At 35.5% G+C, this 16096-nt stretch overlaps 1 protein-coding gene and 3 pseudogenes across 1 annotated transcript; 3 read left to right on the top strand and 1 right to left on the bottom strand.

The window, feature by feature from the left end:
• Positions 1 to 3656, top strand: LOC120118215 (RNA demethylase ALKBH10B-like). Its single transcript, XM_039138326.1, has 8 exons — positions 1 to 607; positions 1336 to 1461; positions 1594 to 1688; positions 1794 to 1911; positions 2111 to 2230; positions 2380 to 2492; positions 2581 to 2735; positions 2895 to 3656. Exons 1-8 carry the CDS (start codon positions 1 to 3, stop codon positions 3523 to 3525), a joined length of 1965 nt encoding a protein of 654 aa, XP_038994257.1. The 3' UTR covers positions 3526 to 3656.
• Positions 3657 to 5549: 1893 nt separating this feature from the next.
• Positions 5550 to 7042, top strand: LOC120118214 (annotated as a pseudogene).
• A 294-nt stretch (positions 7043 to 7336) lies between these two features.
• LOC120118213 lies at positions 7337 to 8711 on the top strand (annotated as a pseudogene).
• Positions 8712 to 8789: 78 nt separating this feature from the next.
• On the bottom strand, positions 8790 to 15968 carry LOC120118211 (annotated as a pseudogene).
• Between the last annotated feature and the right edge of the window lie 128 nt (positions 15969 to 16096).

Raw genomic sequence — 16096 nt, 5'->3', positions numbered from 1 at the left:
ATGGCAATGCCATCGGGAAGTGTAGTTTTGTCTGATAAAATGCAGTTCCCTGGGCCTGCAGCTGCCGGATCTGCCGGTGGCGGTGGTTCCGGTGGAGTCGTAGGCGGTGAAGGTGGTGGAGGAGGAGAGATCCATCAGCACCAATACCGGCAATGGCTCCCCGATGAGCGTGACAGCTTTATCTATTGGTTGCGAGGGGAATTCGCCGCCGCCAATGCTATGATTGACGTCCTCTGTCAACATTTGCGTGAGGTCGGTGGTGTTGGGGAGTATGAAGCTGTCATAGCTTGCATTCAACAAAGGAGATGTCATTGGAACCCCGTGCTTCATATGCAGCAATACTTTTCGGTTGCCGAAGTTTCGCAGGCGCTTCAACAGGTCGCGTGGAGTCGAAGGCAAAGGTATTATGATCAAGGGAAAGTTGGGGGAAAAGAATTTAGAAGATCCGGCATCGGGTTTAAGGGGCATAGGATAGAGGTAGCTAAAGATTTGCAGAATTCTGGGGTGGATAGTGATGGAAATTTGACTGTCACCGCAACTTTGGACGGGAACGAAAAAGAGAGCGATGATAAGGGCACGGCCTCGGCTGTCACCGAGGATAAAAAGGGTAACGACTTTGCTCAAGTTTTACGTGCATTGTGGTGAATGAAATTGATTGATGTCTTGTATTGTTAGCTTGATATGTTTGGTCATCTATTTGTGATGGATACAAGTGAAATTTGTATTAACTTGCTTAAAAAGCATGGTGTTTCTGTATATGTCGAATACACTTCTGTCTCAGATTAGGCAAATTATCCTAAACTAGAAAGTAACCTTTTGTCTTTTGGTAAAATTTCTATCAAAATTAAAGGATTTAAACCAAACTTTCTTAATCGTGAATTGCTATTACAATCCATATTTGTCACTTTTACTTGAATATCCATATATGATATACCTACATGCCTAATTAACAGTTGGGAATGGTTAAAAATACATAAGAGGCATGCATTTAATAACTTGTTTACAATCATGGAGAGGATGAAAACTCATGCTTTGTTACTAAATCTCGTAGACTAACATGGAGTGTCATATTGTGAAAATTATATGTTAAGGTATCAGAATATGGACTTTCTAAATTTAATTAGAATTGTGTTTTCGCATGGGACATTTTGTATCAGTTATGAAGGCAATTGTCTTGGTTTTTCTCTTTAACTCCCAAGGAATTTTTTTTGTTCTCGATGAAGGTTATTTTGGTTCATTTCCAAGCTTTCTTTGTGCTACCACATTGGCTAATAATTATTTTTTTTCAGAAAAGTTAATTGATACTCTTTCATTGTGATTATGTATTGTACTCAGGTGTTGGTTCCAAACCTCATGCTGATAGCAGCTTAATGAACTCAGGGTCTTCGAAGGGAACTGCGTCTGAAAATACAGAATTGGGAACTGAGGATGTAAATGGAGGATACACATCGAGCTATAAAGGTACCACCTTTTACTTTGGTTATCGGTTGCTTTTAGCTATTGCATGTTTGATTCAACACCTGCATCATATGTTTAACTCTAATTTCACTATGTTGTGTTGTATTATAACTTTTTCTATTAATGATCTTTTAGAGAAAGATCTACATTCTTCCCAAAATCAGAATGGAAAGCAGAATGCTACGGGTCCAAAAACTTTTGTTTGCAACGAGATGTTTGACGGAAAGATGGTAATTCTTTATGAAATTATGGTATTTTGTGAAATTATGGATGTACTGATAGATTCTTGCTTCTTCCACTGAATTTTTTCAACTTTCCTGTATTTTTATGTTAAGGTCAATGTGGTGGATGGGCTAAAATTGTATGACGAACTGTTTGACGAGAAGGATGTTTCGAATCTTGTCTCATTGGTAAATGATTTAAGGGCAGCAGCGAAAAGAGGGGAACTTCAAGGCAAGTGTTCTTACAAGTTCATTTTTTCTTGGTCTAGCTCGAAGGAAGTAACTTTCAAAAATTGCATTTGTTCCTTGGAAGCTTCTACTTGACAGATTCTGTAGCACTGTCACGTTGATTAGCCCTATAAAATTGCATTCATTTTTACTTACGATATCAGTAACAGCTGAATTGTTATGTGATAATTTGCGAGAAGCAGATCAGACATATGTGGTTTCGAAAAAGCCAATGAAGGGACATGGTAGAGAGATGATCCAGTTGGGCCTTCCAATCGCAAATGCGCCTCTAGATGATGAAACTGCTGCAGGGACATCCAGAGGCATGTTTCTGTGATGTGCCTTCTCCCCTTAACTCTTCCCCCCACCCCCCAAACACACACATGCTCAAAGAAAGTAGTGCACATATTTGTTTATAGAGTGACAAGTAACTAAACTTCAAGCGCTTTCTTATTTGATTAAGCATTACCAGAGCGGAGAATTGAAGCCATTCCTTCCTTGCTGCAAGATGCTATTGAACGTTTGGTTGACTTGCAAGTTATAACTTCAAAGCCGGACTCTTGCATCATCGATGTTTATAATGAGGTAGGTAATGATGGTGCTTCTAGTGGTTTTGCAGGAAACGAGCTTAAGTGTTGATACTAATATTATGCTTTTCTTCTTAAATTTCAAGTGGGATCATTCACCGCCTCACATGTTGCCACATTGGTATGCAAAACCGGTTTGCATCATGTTCTTGACCGAGTGTGATATTACTTTTGGAAGAGTTATTGCATTTGATCAGCCTGGGGACTTTAGAGGTTCTCTCAAGCTTTCTCTGGCACCGGGGTAGTTATTTAATTGTTTTCTCTCGATCCTATTACCTTAGCGATCCATAGTTGTGCTTGGAGAATGTTGCATGTTTAGAATTGAATAATATCTATCTTTTTCCAGATTACTATCTTCGATCATTTTCCTAATCTTGTGTATTTCATAACCATCATGCAGTTCTCTCCTTTTGATGCAAGGAAAATCATCTGATTGCGCTAAACATGCACTTCCCTCCCTCCGAAAGCAACGCGTCCTCGTCACATTTACAAAGTATCAACCAATGAAATTCATGACCGACAACCAGAGGCTTCCTTCGCCTTCGGTTTCTCAGTCTTCAAAATGGGGTCCACCACCAAGTAGATCACCCAATCATTTTCTCCCTTCCGTCGGAGCCAAGCCTTATACAGCAATGCCAACAACGGTAGTACTCCCAGCCACGCCAAATCACCCACAAATCCCACCTCCAAATGGTGTTCAACCTCTATTTGTGCCCGCTCCAATTTCTCCTGCAATGCCATTTCATGCTCCGGTTCCTATCCCACCTGGTTCAACAGGGTGGCCGGGTGCTCCTCCAAGGCACCCTCCACCTCGCCTACCTATTCCTGGAACTGGAGTTTTCCTTCCTCCACCAGGCTCTAGTAATCCATCGTCGCAAGGGTTAACTACTGCAACCGAACTCAATGTTCCGGCGGAGACAGCTTCCCAACCAGAAAAAGAGAAGTGTAACGGAAGTGTAGACGGAACTGGGAATGGAGTAGCCGTGAAGGAAGAACAAACTGTAAGGTCTAGCAAAGGTGGTAGTAGTTAAGTTGAGAGAAACAGGGGTAGGGTTATGAAGTGCAATGAGTTTTAAAGATCGGCGACATTCGAGACTTTGACGTTTTTTGGTTTATCTTATTATATGAAATCACATGCCAGGTGGAAACTCCGTTCTTAATTCCTTCTTATTAATACATGCTTTACAAATTATTTCTAGTGGCGGGGAAATATTTGTTTTTGCCTCAAACCTCCACTCTCTTGCTTTTATACCAATATGCCTGGGAAATAAAAGGGTAAATTACAAATTTGATCACATATTTTCTTTTCTCTCCTATTTTTATCATTAATGTCTAAATTATTTCAAGTTACTCACTAAAATTTTGATTTGTTATTACTTTAGTCACTCAATCATTAAATACCTAACGAAGACATTTATTTTTTGAAAATTATGAGGGAGTTCTATTTTCTTATCATATTTTATGAAAAACTCTAATTTTTTATTCTCTTTAATTTCATGACGATGGAGTATTTTTAGTCTTTAAAATGTTAATTCTTCTTTTAAAAAATTATATCAGTGAAGATTAATACCAGTATACCACTGTTTTTGCAAGCTGGGAGCTGTGTAAATATCAGTGAAGGATTCATGGAAGGCTGGATCTTCGACACCGGTTAGTCCATTGTCGTAAAAATTATCTCCCGTCTATTTTCTCTCCGGTTATTCCCATTTGAACCATATAAATAAATTAATATTGATAATAATTATACTATCTGAGGATATTAAGGTTTAAACATGCTTAATTCCAAAATTTTTATATGATCTGCGATAATAATGTCAATTGAGTTAAACTCAATCTGTAAAAACAGATTGGATACGAAAATTTGTTTGTTAATCATGATTAGTTAATACGCGTGAATATAGTTTTTATAAAACAGTTTTAAGAGAAACACCTGAAGGGCAACTTGAGATTGGTTATAGTGTCCTCTTCTCCCCCAGTATCCGACCACCAAGAAGGTTTCGCGGCGTGTTCGAAGCGTTGAAGCTCCGCCACACACAAGACTACGAACAACCCGATAGTCAGCGTCGATACAAGCTTTAGCTTCATAGCTTTATTTTTTAAAACAGCAATGGTTATCCGACGTGATACTAGGAGAGACATGAAAAGCAGAAAAAGGAAGAGAAGACCATGCATGGAATGAAATGCTGTCAGGCTACTTATAATAGCAGTTTGATTACTTAAATCGGCACAATAAAATACAAGTATATTGATAAATCGGAAGATTAAATTATTAAAATATCAATGATAAAAAAAAGTTTTATAGTATTATCTGACACATCATGATTATACTAAACGAAATAGAAAAATCTATATGTCGTATATGTATCCTATTCATATGGATAGCTATATCTATTTAATAATTTCGTATGTTTTGGTTTGTGGTCCTTGAATTTGTGAGTAACCAAACCATCAATCCACATTCTTGAAGGACAATACGTGTAGGGAATTTCTAGGTATCTTCCTTTGTCCTTGCCAAATGACTAAATAAAAAGTGAATTTATAGGAATTTTGCTTTTCTATATTTATTTTAATTTAAGTCCGAATATATTTGGATGATGATTCTGGGTTTGTAGTCTAGTTCTGCAAGTTTCTGGAAGCTGTTTTAGGAAATTTCCAGCTCTGTTGGCTTTAACCTCTGCCCATTTACGTAAAGATCAGCATTATTGGCCGGAGCTTCAGGATTGAAAATTGTTGGTAATGACTAATGAATTGGTGCTGTGAACGATACTTATTAATTAGTTGAGTGATAAAGATGTTCATATTATTCTATTTTGTATGAATTTAAATCACGATGTTTATCTTAAAAATATAAATACCTTTTCGTTTAATAAAAAAAGTCTTTCATTAAGATGTAAAAGTAGGAGAGTGCACATCCATGGTATTCATCGGGTTATCGTCGTGGATGTAACCTTGGGCCAAGCTTTAACGGTTTTAGCCTCTAGAGTTATTTCAAGAATTCCTGGGTCGAAAGCAATAACCTAATATCAGTGTCTGCGTCATTCTCATATTTACGAAAATGTCTGAAAAAAATCTCATCTCCATAAACAACGTTACAACCCTGTTCGTTGAGATTGGACCCATATACACAAACTGGGTTTTAAGACCAACCATGGTCACTGTTGAGATGCAACGTTTTATTATTGAAAACTTGCCAATCCCATGCATAGAAACAGTAAATTCAAAGAGAAAAAGAACCAACATCAAAACTCTAACTATTAGCTGCTTTATGTTGTAACTGATAAATAACCGCAAAGTCCAAATATTGAGGGTTGGTTTTTCAATTTTGTTGAACCAATAACTCATAGTAACAAACGAACAAAGAACCAGGCGTAGTTACAACTATCCTAAAGCTTCATATAAGGGAATCCCTCACCCTCAATCCACTGCATTATCTGAATTCGTCACCCTAAATCCACTGCTTTATCTTCCTCCATCTTTCGGCGACGATTAAATAAGTATGTTGAAGAGGGCCGCCGCTTGTATCAAAGACAAGAAAAGCCTAGTCTTCGCCCATTTTTCGGCTAAAAGATCACATAGGAATCATGATTTTGAGGCTGCCATCATCAAGGCCACAAATCATGATGAGCACGACACCGTTAAAAGGAATGCGGGAATAGATTTCGAGTGGATTCTAGCTTCTCCGAGTAACATATATCATTTTGTCCGGGCTTTGACTAAAAGGATCGAAAAGAATCGGAGTTGGGTGGTGGCGATCAAAGGGTTAATGCTCATGCATGATCTTGTTCATTGTAAGGTCCCGGCCGTTAAAAGGATTGGCCGTTTACCGTTCGATTTGTCGAGGTTTAGAGACGGGCATTCGAGGTTAAGCAAAACATGCGGTTTCAATCTTTTTATTCGACAGTACTTTACATTTCTCAATCAAAGAGGTGTCATTTGGCTCAAGGAAGAGAACAAAAATGTCGAGGACAGTCCGTTGATGGTTCAGCAGCTTTTGAAGATTCGGAAATGGCAATTTTTGCTCGATTTGTTGCTTAAAATTAGGCCACGAGCGGATAATATGAAGGTCCCTTTAATATTCGAGGCCATGGATTGTCTTGTCGTCGAGATCTTCGATGTTTATAGTAGAATACACAGTGAGATAGCAAAGGTCTTATTGGAAGTACATTCAATAGGTAAACCTGAAGCAGCCATGGCCCTTGAGATTCTTCGGATTGCAACAAAACAAGGTGAAGAACTTTCCCGTTATCTCGAATTTTGTAAGGAATACGGTGTTTCGAAAGCCAACGAATTCGTCACAGTTATTGAGATTCCGAAGGAATCTGTTAAAGAACTCGAAAGAAGAATCGATGGGGTTTCAGACAAGACATACAAGGACCGAATGACATTAGGTGTAAGAGAGGACGGTAATGCTATTGTTGAACATAGAGAAACAATGGAAACCTTGAAGGCAACAGTAACAGATAGATGGGAGGTTTTCCAGATGATATAAAAATCAATGGAAACAACACTACTGGAAAAACTGCAGCACTCATACACCCAAAAATATAAAATTATTGAAGGATCAATCGGTTTTATGATTCATGCTTCCCATTCTCTTCTTTGTTTTTAGTTAACAGATGGGGTTCCACTAATTAATCAGTGCTTTGACGACTAATTTCTTCATGAATCATGCTTGTAATAACATTGATTAACTAAATAATTTTTAATCAAATGACATTCGACAAATTTATACTTTAGTACTCACTGTGTTTCATTTCGTCAAAATAATTAAATCATTATGTTATTAACAATTAAATCATATATTAAGTCACTGAAAGACCTCTTACCAACCATTAGAAATAAATGAAAGAGAAAGGACATAGTCCTAAGAAGGTTCATATATGGAATCAAATCGAGGTCTCACTCTACATTATAGAACAACCCATTAATAATGAAAAGAAAAGTGAAAGGCCCAAGTCGTTTCTTAAGAGTAAGAGAAAGGCTAATCTTATAAATAAAAACTATATATATATATAGTATATTTAATCGTGTCATCTTATAACTTTAATTAAAAAGAGAATTACTGTAATATCTTCCGCTGCTGGTATCAAGGACATGAAAAGCCTAGTCGTCTCCTATTTTTCCGCTGGAAGATCAAATAGGAATCATGATTTTGATGCTGCCATCATCAAGGCCACAAATCATGATGAACACGACACCGTTAAAAGGAATGCGGAAATAGTTCTTGAGTGGATTCGAGCTTCTCCGAATAACCTATACCATTTTATCCGGGCTTTGACTAAAAGGATAGAGAAGACTCGGAGTTGGGTGGTGGCGATCAAAGGGTTGATGCTCATGCATGATCTTGTTCATTGTAAGGTCTCGGCCGTTAAAAAGATGGGCCGTTTACCATTCGATTTGTCGAGGTTCAACGACGGGCATTCGAGGTTAAGCAAAACATGCGGTTTCAATCTTTTTATTCTTCAGTACTTTGAATTTCTCGATGAAAGAGGTGCCATTTGGCTCGAGGAAGAAAAGAAGAATGCCGAGGATAGTCCGTTGATGGTTCACCAGATTTTGAAGCCTCAGAAATGGCTACTTTTGCTTGATATGTTGCTTAAAATTAGGCCTCGAGCTGATAACATGAAAGGTCCCTTTAATTTTTGAGGCCATGGATTGTATCATCGTCGAGATCTTTGATGTTTATAGTAGAATACGCAGTGAGATTGCAAAGGTCTTATTGGAAGTACATTCAGCAGGTAAACCAGAAGCAACCATGGCCCTTGAGATTCTTCGTAAGGCAAAGAGACAAGGTGTAAAACTTTCTCGATATTTCAAATTTTGTAAGGAATACGGTGTTTCGAAAGCCGACGAAATTGTCACAGTTTTTGAGATTCCGGAGGAATATGTCAAAGAACTCGAAAGAAGAATCAATGGGGTTTCAGATATGACATACAAGGATCAAATGGCATTAGGTGTAAGAGAGGAAGACCATGCCATTGTTGAACCTAGAGAAACAACGGAAACCTTGAAGACAACAACAATAACAGAGAGATGGGATGTTTTCCATGATGATATAAACACCAATGGAGGAAATATTAACGATGACATCAATGAAAACAACACTGCTGCTGATCAAGAAGCTGGTGCTACATTACTTTCAGATCAAACTCTTGTACACATTGATCGTGATGTTGTAAAGAATCCCTTTGAATCCCCAGAATTTACCAGCTTCTAGAATTTGTTGGAACAATTAAAACTCAATATATATATATATATGTACAAAAATTTATCCAACAAATATAGAACTCTTTCACAACTTAAAAAGTGAGTGATCTGAATTAAACAAAAGTTCTTGAAGCAAAAGCATAAATGAAGTACTAAATAGTTCCGGGGGGAAAAAACGATAATGCTCGAATATTGAAACATTATCATGACGGAAAATTCATGACCTACAAAGGAAACAAAGATCTCCAAAGAAGGCCAGAGAAATATGTACATGTTTGAAGCGGGGACAGTAAGCGATGGAGCTGCGCCGGCAATGTCGCACTATTACTACCACCGATTTAAATCTACCTGATAGTGATGAACTTGATGGTACCATGTCTAGCCCAATAGGTCCTCAAATCAATCGGGTTACTAAAGTTATAGTTTTCCGCTGCAAGTTTCTCCAGCACTTTCTTGAATGCCCCTTTACTCATTTTCCTTCCGGCTATCCTCGCACCACGTACGTCGCTTGGTGCTCATCCGCAGAGGATACATGGATACATTTGTGGTGCAACACGCGGATTGCCAACCACCACAACCCCATCGATAACATTGCTGAGGGGTTCCGGTACACGAGCAAACCGGAATCGGAATGCCAGAAATTCCATGTCATATCCATTGATTTTAATGTCCATACTCTTCTTTGCTGGCTTCAAACGTTGAACGGAAGAATTGGTGTTATCCTTTGGCTTCCTAGGCTTTTTGGTCTTGGCGTCTTAGGGGCAGCCTAGCTCTGCCTTTTCTTCAATTGAACACTTTCCTTACTAGCTGGTGGCTCTTCAACTCTCCCAACCACCCTCTCATCTTTCATTGAAGAATCAAGTGGCGGCAGCAAAATTGGCAATGAGTGAGCTGCCGGAGTTTCTGGAAGAATGCCGAAATTAGGAGAAATAGCCGGTATCATGTTGAAAAACTTTTCCCTCCGGCTAATCCAACTATCCCGAACATAATTCATGGGGATAGAAAAAATGAGCACAAGTACAGGCCACGTAATGGCAGCCGTGCATGTGTACTATCCTTATATTCAAACACTCAATAAATACATGTTTAAACTCTTAAAAAACCACATATGTTTCACTTTGGATTTGACCATTTAGGAGTGATAACTAACAGTTAAATTGACGAACATAAATGATATAATAGTATACTTTGAAGGTTTAATCAGAATATTTTAAAAGTTTATAATTCAATTTAAATTTTAGATCATAAATTGACAGTGTTTGATGGCATTAACTCTCATTTTAATTAAAAAATAAATATAATACTTTTTCAACAAACAAACAAAAAGTAAAACTTGATGCTTATTTTCTATTTACCTTTTGCTTTTCTATCCATTATATATTATATAGATATATAAGGATAAATGTGTGATTCGTCAATAAAAACGAAAGTAGACAATATCCATGGATAGGATTGGTTATTCTATGGGTAAATTACACATTATAGCATTCAACTTTATTTTTACTCTTATTATGGTCACTAAAGTTTAGAATTTTTTTTTTTATTTTATTCACTAAACTTTCGATTTGGTTACCCTGCTATTAAACACTTAACAACGTTATGACCATATATTTTTCTTTTAAAAATTGTGAAATGATTCCAAAACTTTCTTTATCTTTTATGAAAAAAAACCATAGTTTTAAATTACATTTTAATTTCTCAATGATGAACTTCTTCTAAATCCCAACGGTGAGAAGTAGAGAAGGGAGAGAGTTATATATCTTGATTTTACGTTTATCGGATAGTGGATATTATAAATCAGAATAATTTAGAGGTTCACGAGTTTTGGGTTTGATGTTGAATTTTAAAGTGTTTTAGGTAAAATCTAAAACGTTTAGAAGTGTTGAGTTTGTAACCACCTCGAAAATAATTTTCTTTTTAGATTTACTTTACGAAAGTTTTATATTGGTTTCAGGCCTAATGAAGCTAAGCCCAATATCTATGGTTTTATCAATTGGGTTTCACTTCCACCCAGTTTTATGGACTTTTCCTGCCTTAGTCTAACCCAAAGAAGCAAATAAATAAATAAATAAATAAATATAGTATAATATATTATAATAAAAAAACCACTTTGAATTTGAATATTTTTCTCACACATATATAACCACTCTTAAAAATAATTTTGATTTTAAGTCAGAAGTATTAACTTGATAGTAAGGTTGAAATTCAGATATTTCGATACCTTCTATTCGAATTCCATTATATACACTATCTATCCAAATATAATTCTATTTTGATAATTTATTATACTTATAATTTTTTATTGAAAAATCATTTGTATAGAAGAAATACATAAAATGTCTTTTATCGAATAAAAAAAACAAAAATTCGCTATTAAAGTATGATGAGTTTACATAATTTTTTAAAAGAATCTTGGATGTTAATATTAATCTTTTTCTTAAAAGTATGATGAGTTTACATAATACTAACACATATGACTTGTTGAGCTATTGTCCTCAATTATTACTAGGCAAAGTCCTTTTCATCATCAATGCATTCTGTAAACATATACATCACCATTTACAACAATGCTTCCAATTTTCATTTTCCTCCCAAGAATTTTTTCTGAGAAACCAAACAAGAAAAACCCAGGCAGCTTTTCTGCATCTGATTGCTTCTATTCCTGACACTTGCCAAAGACAACGTTAAATGTTATCATGTCTTGCTTCCAAGCTTTTCAATTTGTTAACAAACCATGAATTGAAACTCCAACGTCTTGTAAGATATCAAAGATATACACACAATTGCTAGCTTTCTCATACGACTGGTATTCATAAAAACTGAATCATATACAGTGGGTCAAATTCAAGGACGAACGTAAAATTTTATATTAGAGGTGTGAATTATTGGGAAATTTAAAGAGATACGAGATTACAAATTTTTAGGGAATACGATGTTCTCTCTATAATTTCTCAATCTATCCCTGAACTCGAATCCATGGACTTCTATTGTAACATCCCCAAAATATGGCTAGTGACTAAAATGTAAGTTTTTGAAATTTTATGGTCAATTTCAAAATTTTGTAAAAGTTCAGGGATTTATTAGAATATTTTGTGAAGGATTGTTTAGCAAAAAAATTAATGAGATAAGGGAAAATGGCATTTAGGCAAGAAATGATTTTAAAATTCATTTTTACAAGATATTTATGCAAATAAGTGGGAAGGAAAGAAGTATTTGGGAAGTGGTCTATGTTTCTTCTTCTTCTTCTCCCTTTAGCCGTGAATGTCCATTCCCAACGGTGAGTTCTTTTCAAGTTGATTATTTCTTGAATTTTAAGTTGGGTTTTGGTCTATTGGTGATACATAAGAAAACTTAATGTGGTTTAAAAACTAAAAGATGGATATTTTATGGGGGTTTTGTAAAGAGGGTTTTTGAGTGAGTGTATGAGAAATGTTTAGGAATTGAATTTTTAAGGTTATATTTGACTTGTCAATGGTCTAATTAAAAAGTTATAAGTAATAGAAATGGATTTAGAACATGTTGAATAATTGGTATGATTTTTGGTTCTAATTGTTCTATGGGAATTTTGGATGTTAAAGTGTTGTAAATTAGTTTTAATAAATATGCTATAGTTTAAAGGTTTGCAAGGAGTTAAAAGTAAGGGTTATGGTTGGTTTTGGTAGAATTTCGAAAGGAAAAATTTGATTTATGGGCAAGGGGTATCGGTACTGGATGAACAATACCGATACTCCAAGGCAAATATAGGTGATGTTTGGGTTTAGGTATCAATACTGGATGAACAACATCGATACCAGAAGGTAAAAGGTGGATAAATCCTTCATAGAGTATCGATACTGGAATAGTAGTATCGGTACTACGGGTATCGATACCAATGTTTAAGTATCGGTACCATTTTAAGGGTCGAATTCCAAAATATAATAAAGGTATAGATACTGAAGTGTAGTATCGATACCATGATAGGGAAGTATCGATATTGTATCTTGGGTATCGATAATATTCATATGGAAATTGTGAATTAAGTGCTTTGTTTTACTCAAGTTATTAGTGATTGATTCATAGTATTATGAATTCTGATATTTATTTAGATCGTATATTGGTGTAGATATTGATCAAAAGCAAGATCTGGACGATTCAAAGTTGTAAGACCGATCTAAGGTGTTAATGCTTAGCTTTGACTAAGTCTTTAAGTGAGGCTAAGGTGAGTGCATGCTAGTATGAAATATGATCATGTGGAAAGAAGACTTACGATGAGTCTATTTCCAATGTTCGACGGTATGATTTCATGAATACAAGAATATCATGGTTATGGTCTCTATGTGTACATGATGTAAAAGTATATGTCTATATGTTACATGCACTGTTATACATGAGCTATGTGTTACATGTTTTTCTATGTGTTATATGATCTATGTGGATATATGAGAAATGATATAAGCTATGTGACTATGAGTTATGTGAGTACATATCTATGTGATAATATATATGTTATATTGACCTACGTTAATATATGAAAAGATGATATAAACTATGTGATATGGTCTATGTGATACGGAACTATGTGAATAATTGAAAATGTGAAATGACGTAAAAAGTAAAGTCCATAAGTATGTGTTATGAGAGCTAAGGGTATAATTAGCATGCCAAGAGTCGAGGGTTTTACGTGGTCCTTCGGGACAATTCTACGTAGTCCTTTAGGACATTTCTACGCGGTCCTTCGGGACATCTATGTGGTCCTTCGGGACATTCTATGTGGCACTTCGGTGCAATTTATACGAGCTGTGGTGACAACATTTGTGCACAACCTCAATGCCCTCACATACCTTAAGTTTTTAGATGTGTACCATAGGCTATTAAAAGAGATAAAATAAATAAACAATGTGTGATGTTATATGTGTTGCTTTGTGAAATGTATTATGATGTGTTACGAATGTTAAGTACAATATTATATGTTTTAAATGGTTTAATGGTTTTGCATATTGACAATGACAATGATATTGATGTTGATGATATATATATATATATATATATATATATTATATGTGCACTTATGTTTTTGTTACATGGTCTGTGTTATCGTTTCTTTATATGATTATATGAAATGTTTAGAATATGATTAATGACGAGATGTTTTATTATATAGTTTATATGTCTCACTAAGTCAACGACTTACCGTGTGAGTGATTTTTCACACGTAGTTTGAAAGGAGTCGGAAGATCGAGATTAGTGCAAGTCAAGACAGCATAGCTCTACCGAAGATCAGATCAGAATTGATTTAAGTTGTATGTTCTGGTGTATATGTTATTTTGTTGGCATGCAAATGAAAGTTTAAATCGAAAATACTCTGATCGAATTTTGTAAACATACTTGATTTTATTAATGTAAATTATTAAGTTTTATGTTTAACTTAAGTATGAATTTCTTCACTGTTTTGATATGATACAGTGTATAAATTTTTAAGAATAAATGTTTTGAAAAGTCAATATGACACATTGGATTCATATTCGGGTCGGATACAGGTTGGTGTTTACATCTAGAGACAGAAAATTGACCTAACGACGACCTTAGTGATTACTGGCCAGTGGCCACCCTGCGTAAGACTTTGTCATGAGATTTTTAAATTTGTTTGGTTATGTGCATTCATCTCGGCATCCATCTCTCAGCGTAAAGACAAGTGCATGGCGACAAGGAAAGTTTGAAAAAGAAAATTTTACTTATCATACTGCAGACATAATAATATCATGTATGTATAGGTTTTTGACCACTCATTCATCGAAAAATTATACATATATAGTCCATGCAGTTCAGTCTCTATCTTCCTTTATGTTCTTTTTTAGAGTAACAATGCCGTACTTGTTGAGCGGTCCATTCTTCTTTATACGTATTATCTGCCATGGGAGTGGAGACGGGAGATGTTGTAAAGTCATATATTTCTTTTATGATTATCCAAAATTGTTGTATTTATTTTGTATCTCTTATGCAAATATACTTCCAGCGTTAGTTTTCTATCTATCAAATTTCGAAGTTCTCCTTGAAACATTTGGGAGTTAATATCATCTGGAGGCGAATAGCTACAGTCTCTTGATGTGACTTCCGATCCATTATCTAATTGTTAGATTTGCTCACCTTACCAACCTACAAACAATTATAATTACCATAGATTGACACCATTACTAAGGACTTGTATATAAGTTGCCATGCAAAGCTGGAAGAGAAACTCTCTCGATCTCTAAGATCATGGTTTTTTGTCAGTTTGTTTGTCCTCTCTTTCTCTTCCACCGAGCAATCGATTGCAATTTTTCGTCCAAATCAAAAGAGATGAATTGTCAAAAAAACTAATCACAACCTCATTTTATATCTCAACAAATATCATAAGATTTCGGACGTAGGTAAAAGCATGGTCCCGTTCGATCACTTTTAACATCTCTTTCCCTTAATTGCATATAGACAGGCATCACAAACAAGTTGACGGTTGCTTGGAAGAACAACCTCCATAAAGTCGAGGGTAAAAAGTGAAAACTTTAAAATAAAAGAGGTGAAAATGACGTGTTTTAAATATTGTGGTGAATTTCATAGGGGAAAGGGTAAATTTGGTGAGTGTTTTGGTAGATGGAACTGTTAAATTAAGGCCTGGAAATAGGTATATTTATCTCTGGTGATGGGCCAAACTTGTAGAGAAAGAGTTCTTTATTGGCTTTATGGGAACTGAGTTAAGTATCCCCTAACAATCTTGTCTTGCTTTGTTTTGTTTTTACTTTTAAACTTTCCATCGCTTTGGGTAACTTTCTCCCTATGTGATTGATATAATTACCAAAGGGCACGTTTTGCTTTTTCAGAAACCTGACAGTGCCCACCAAACAATTTGTCAGCCTCTCCCTAATGAACAGAAAACTTCATCACAGCTTCTTTTTTTAATCTCCTCAGATTTAGATACTTGATAAACACCTTTATTTATGGTTTATAACTCAATGTATCAAAGAAGGAAGGACACAAAATGAAGCAAAAATGGCGAGAAAACAACAATGGAAAGTTCCATGAAAGTGAAAGAAAGAAAATGTTGTGTGTATTCCTGCCTTGAAAGCGGGATTAAAAGGTGATAAGATGCAATGGATTCTTCTTTTAAAATTGGTTACTATAAGATGCTAATTCTCTGGAAACCAACAAAACTAAACTGGACAAAAGCCCCTCAGGTTTCAGTGCAATAGCATACCTTGCCTGCATGCAGCATGTTCATGCTCATGCTCGTCCTCGCATTCATGTTCATCTTCATGCGTATTGTTAATCAGTATAATTAGGGGTGTAAATTAGCATAGTGTTTGATAAATTATTTGTTAGTCGTTCGTATAACATTCGATTATGTTTGTTTATTAAGCTAAATAAATAAGTATAAGTAAAATT

Source organism: Hibiscus syriacus, unplaced genomic scaffold, assembly GCF_006381635.1.
Source record: "Hibiscus syriacus cultivar Baekdansim isolate YM2019G1 unplaced genomic scaffold, ASM638163v2 tig00110327_pilon, whole genome shotgun sequence".
NCBI classification, from domain to species: Eukaryota; Viridiplantae; Streptophyta; class Magnoliopsida; order Malvales; family Malvaceae; genus Hibiscus; species Hibiscus syriacus.
Note: the sequence above shows the minus strand (reverse complement) of the source record. Positions and strands in the feature narration are given on the sequence as shown.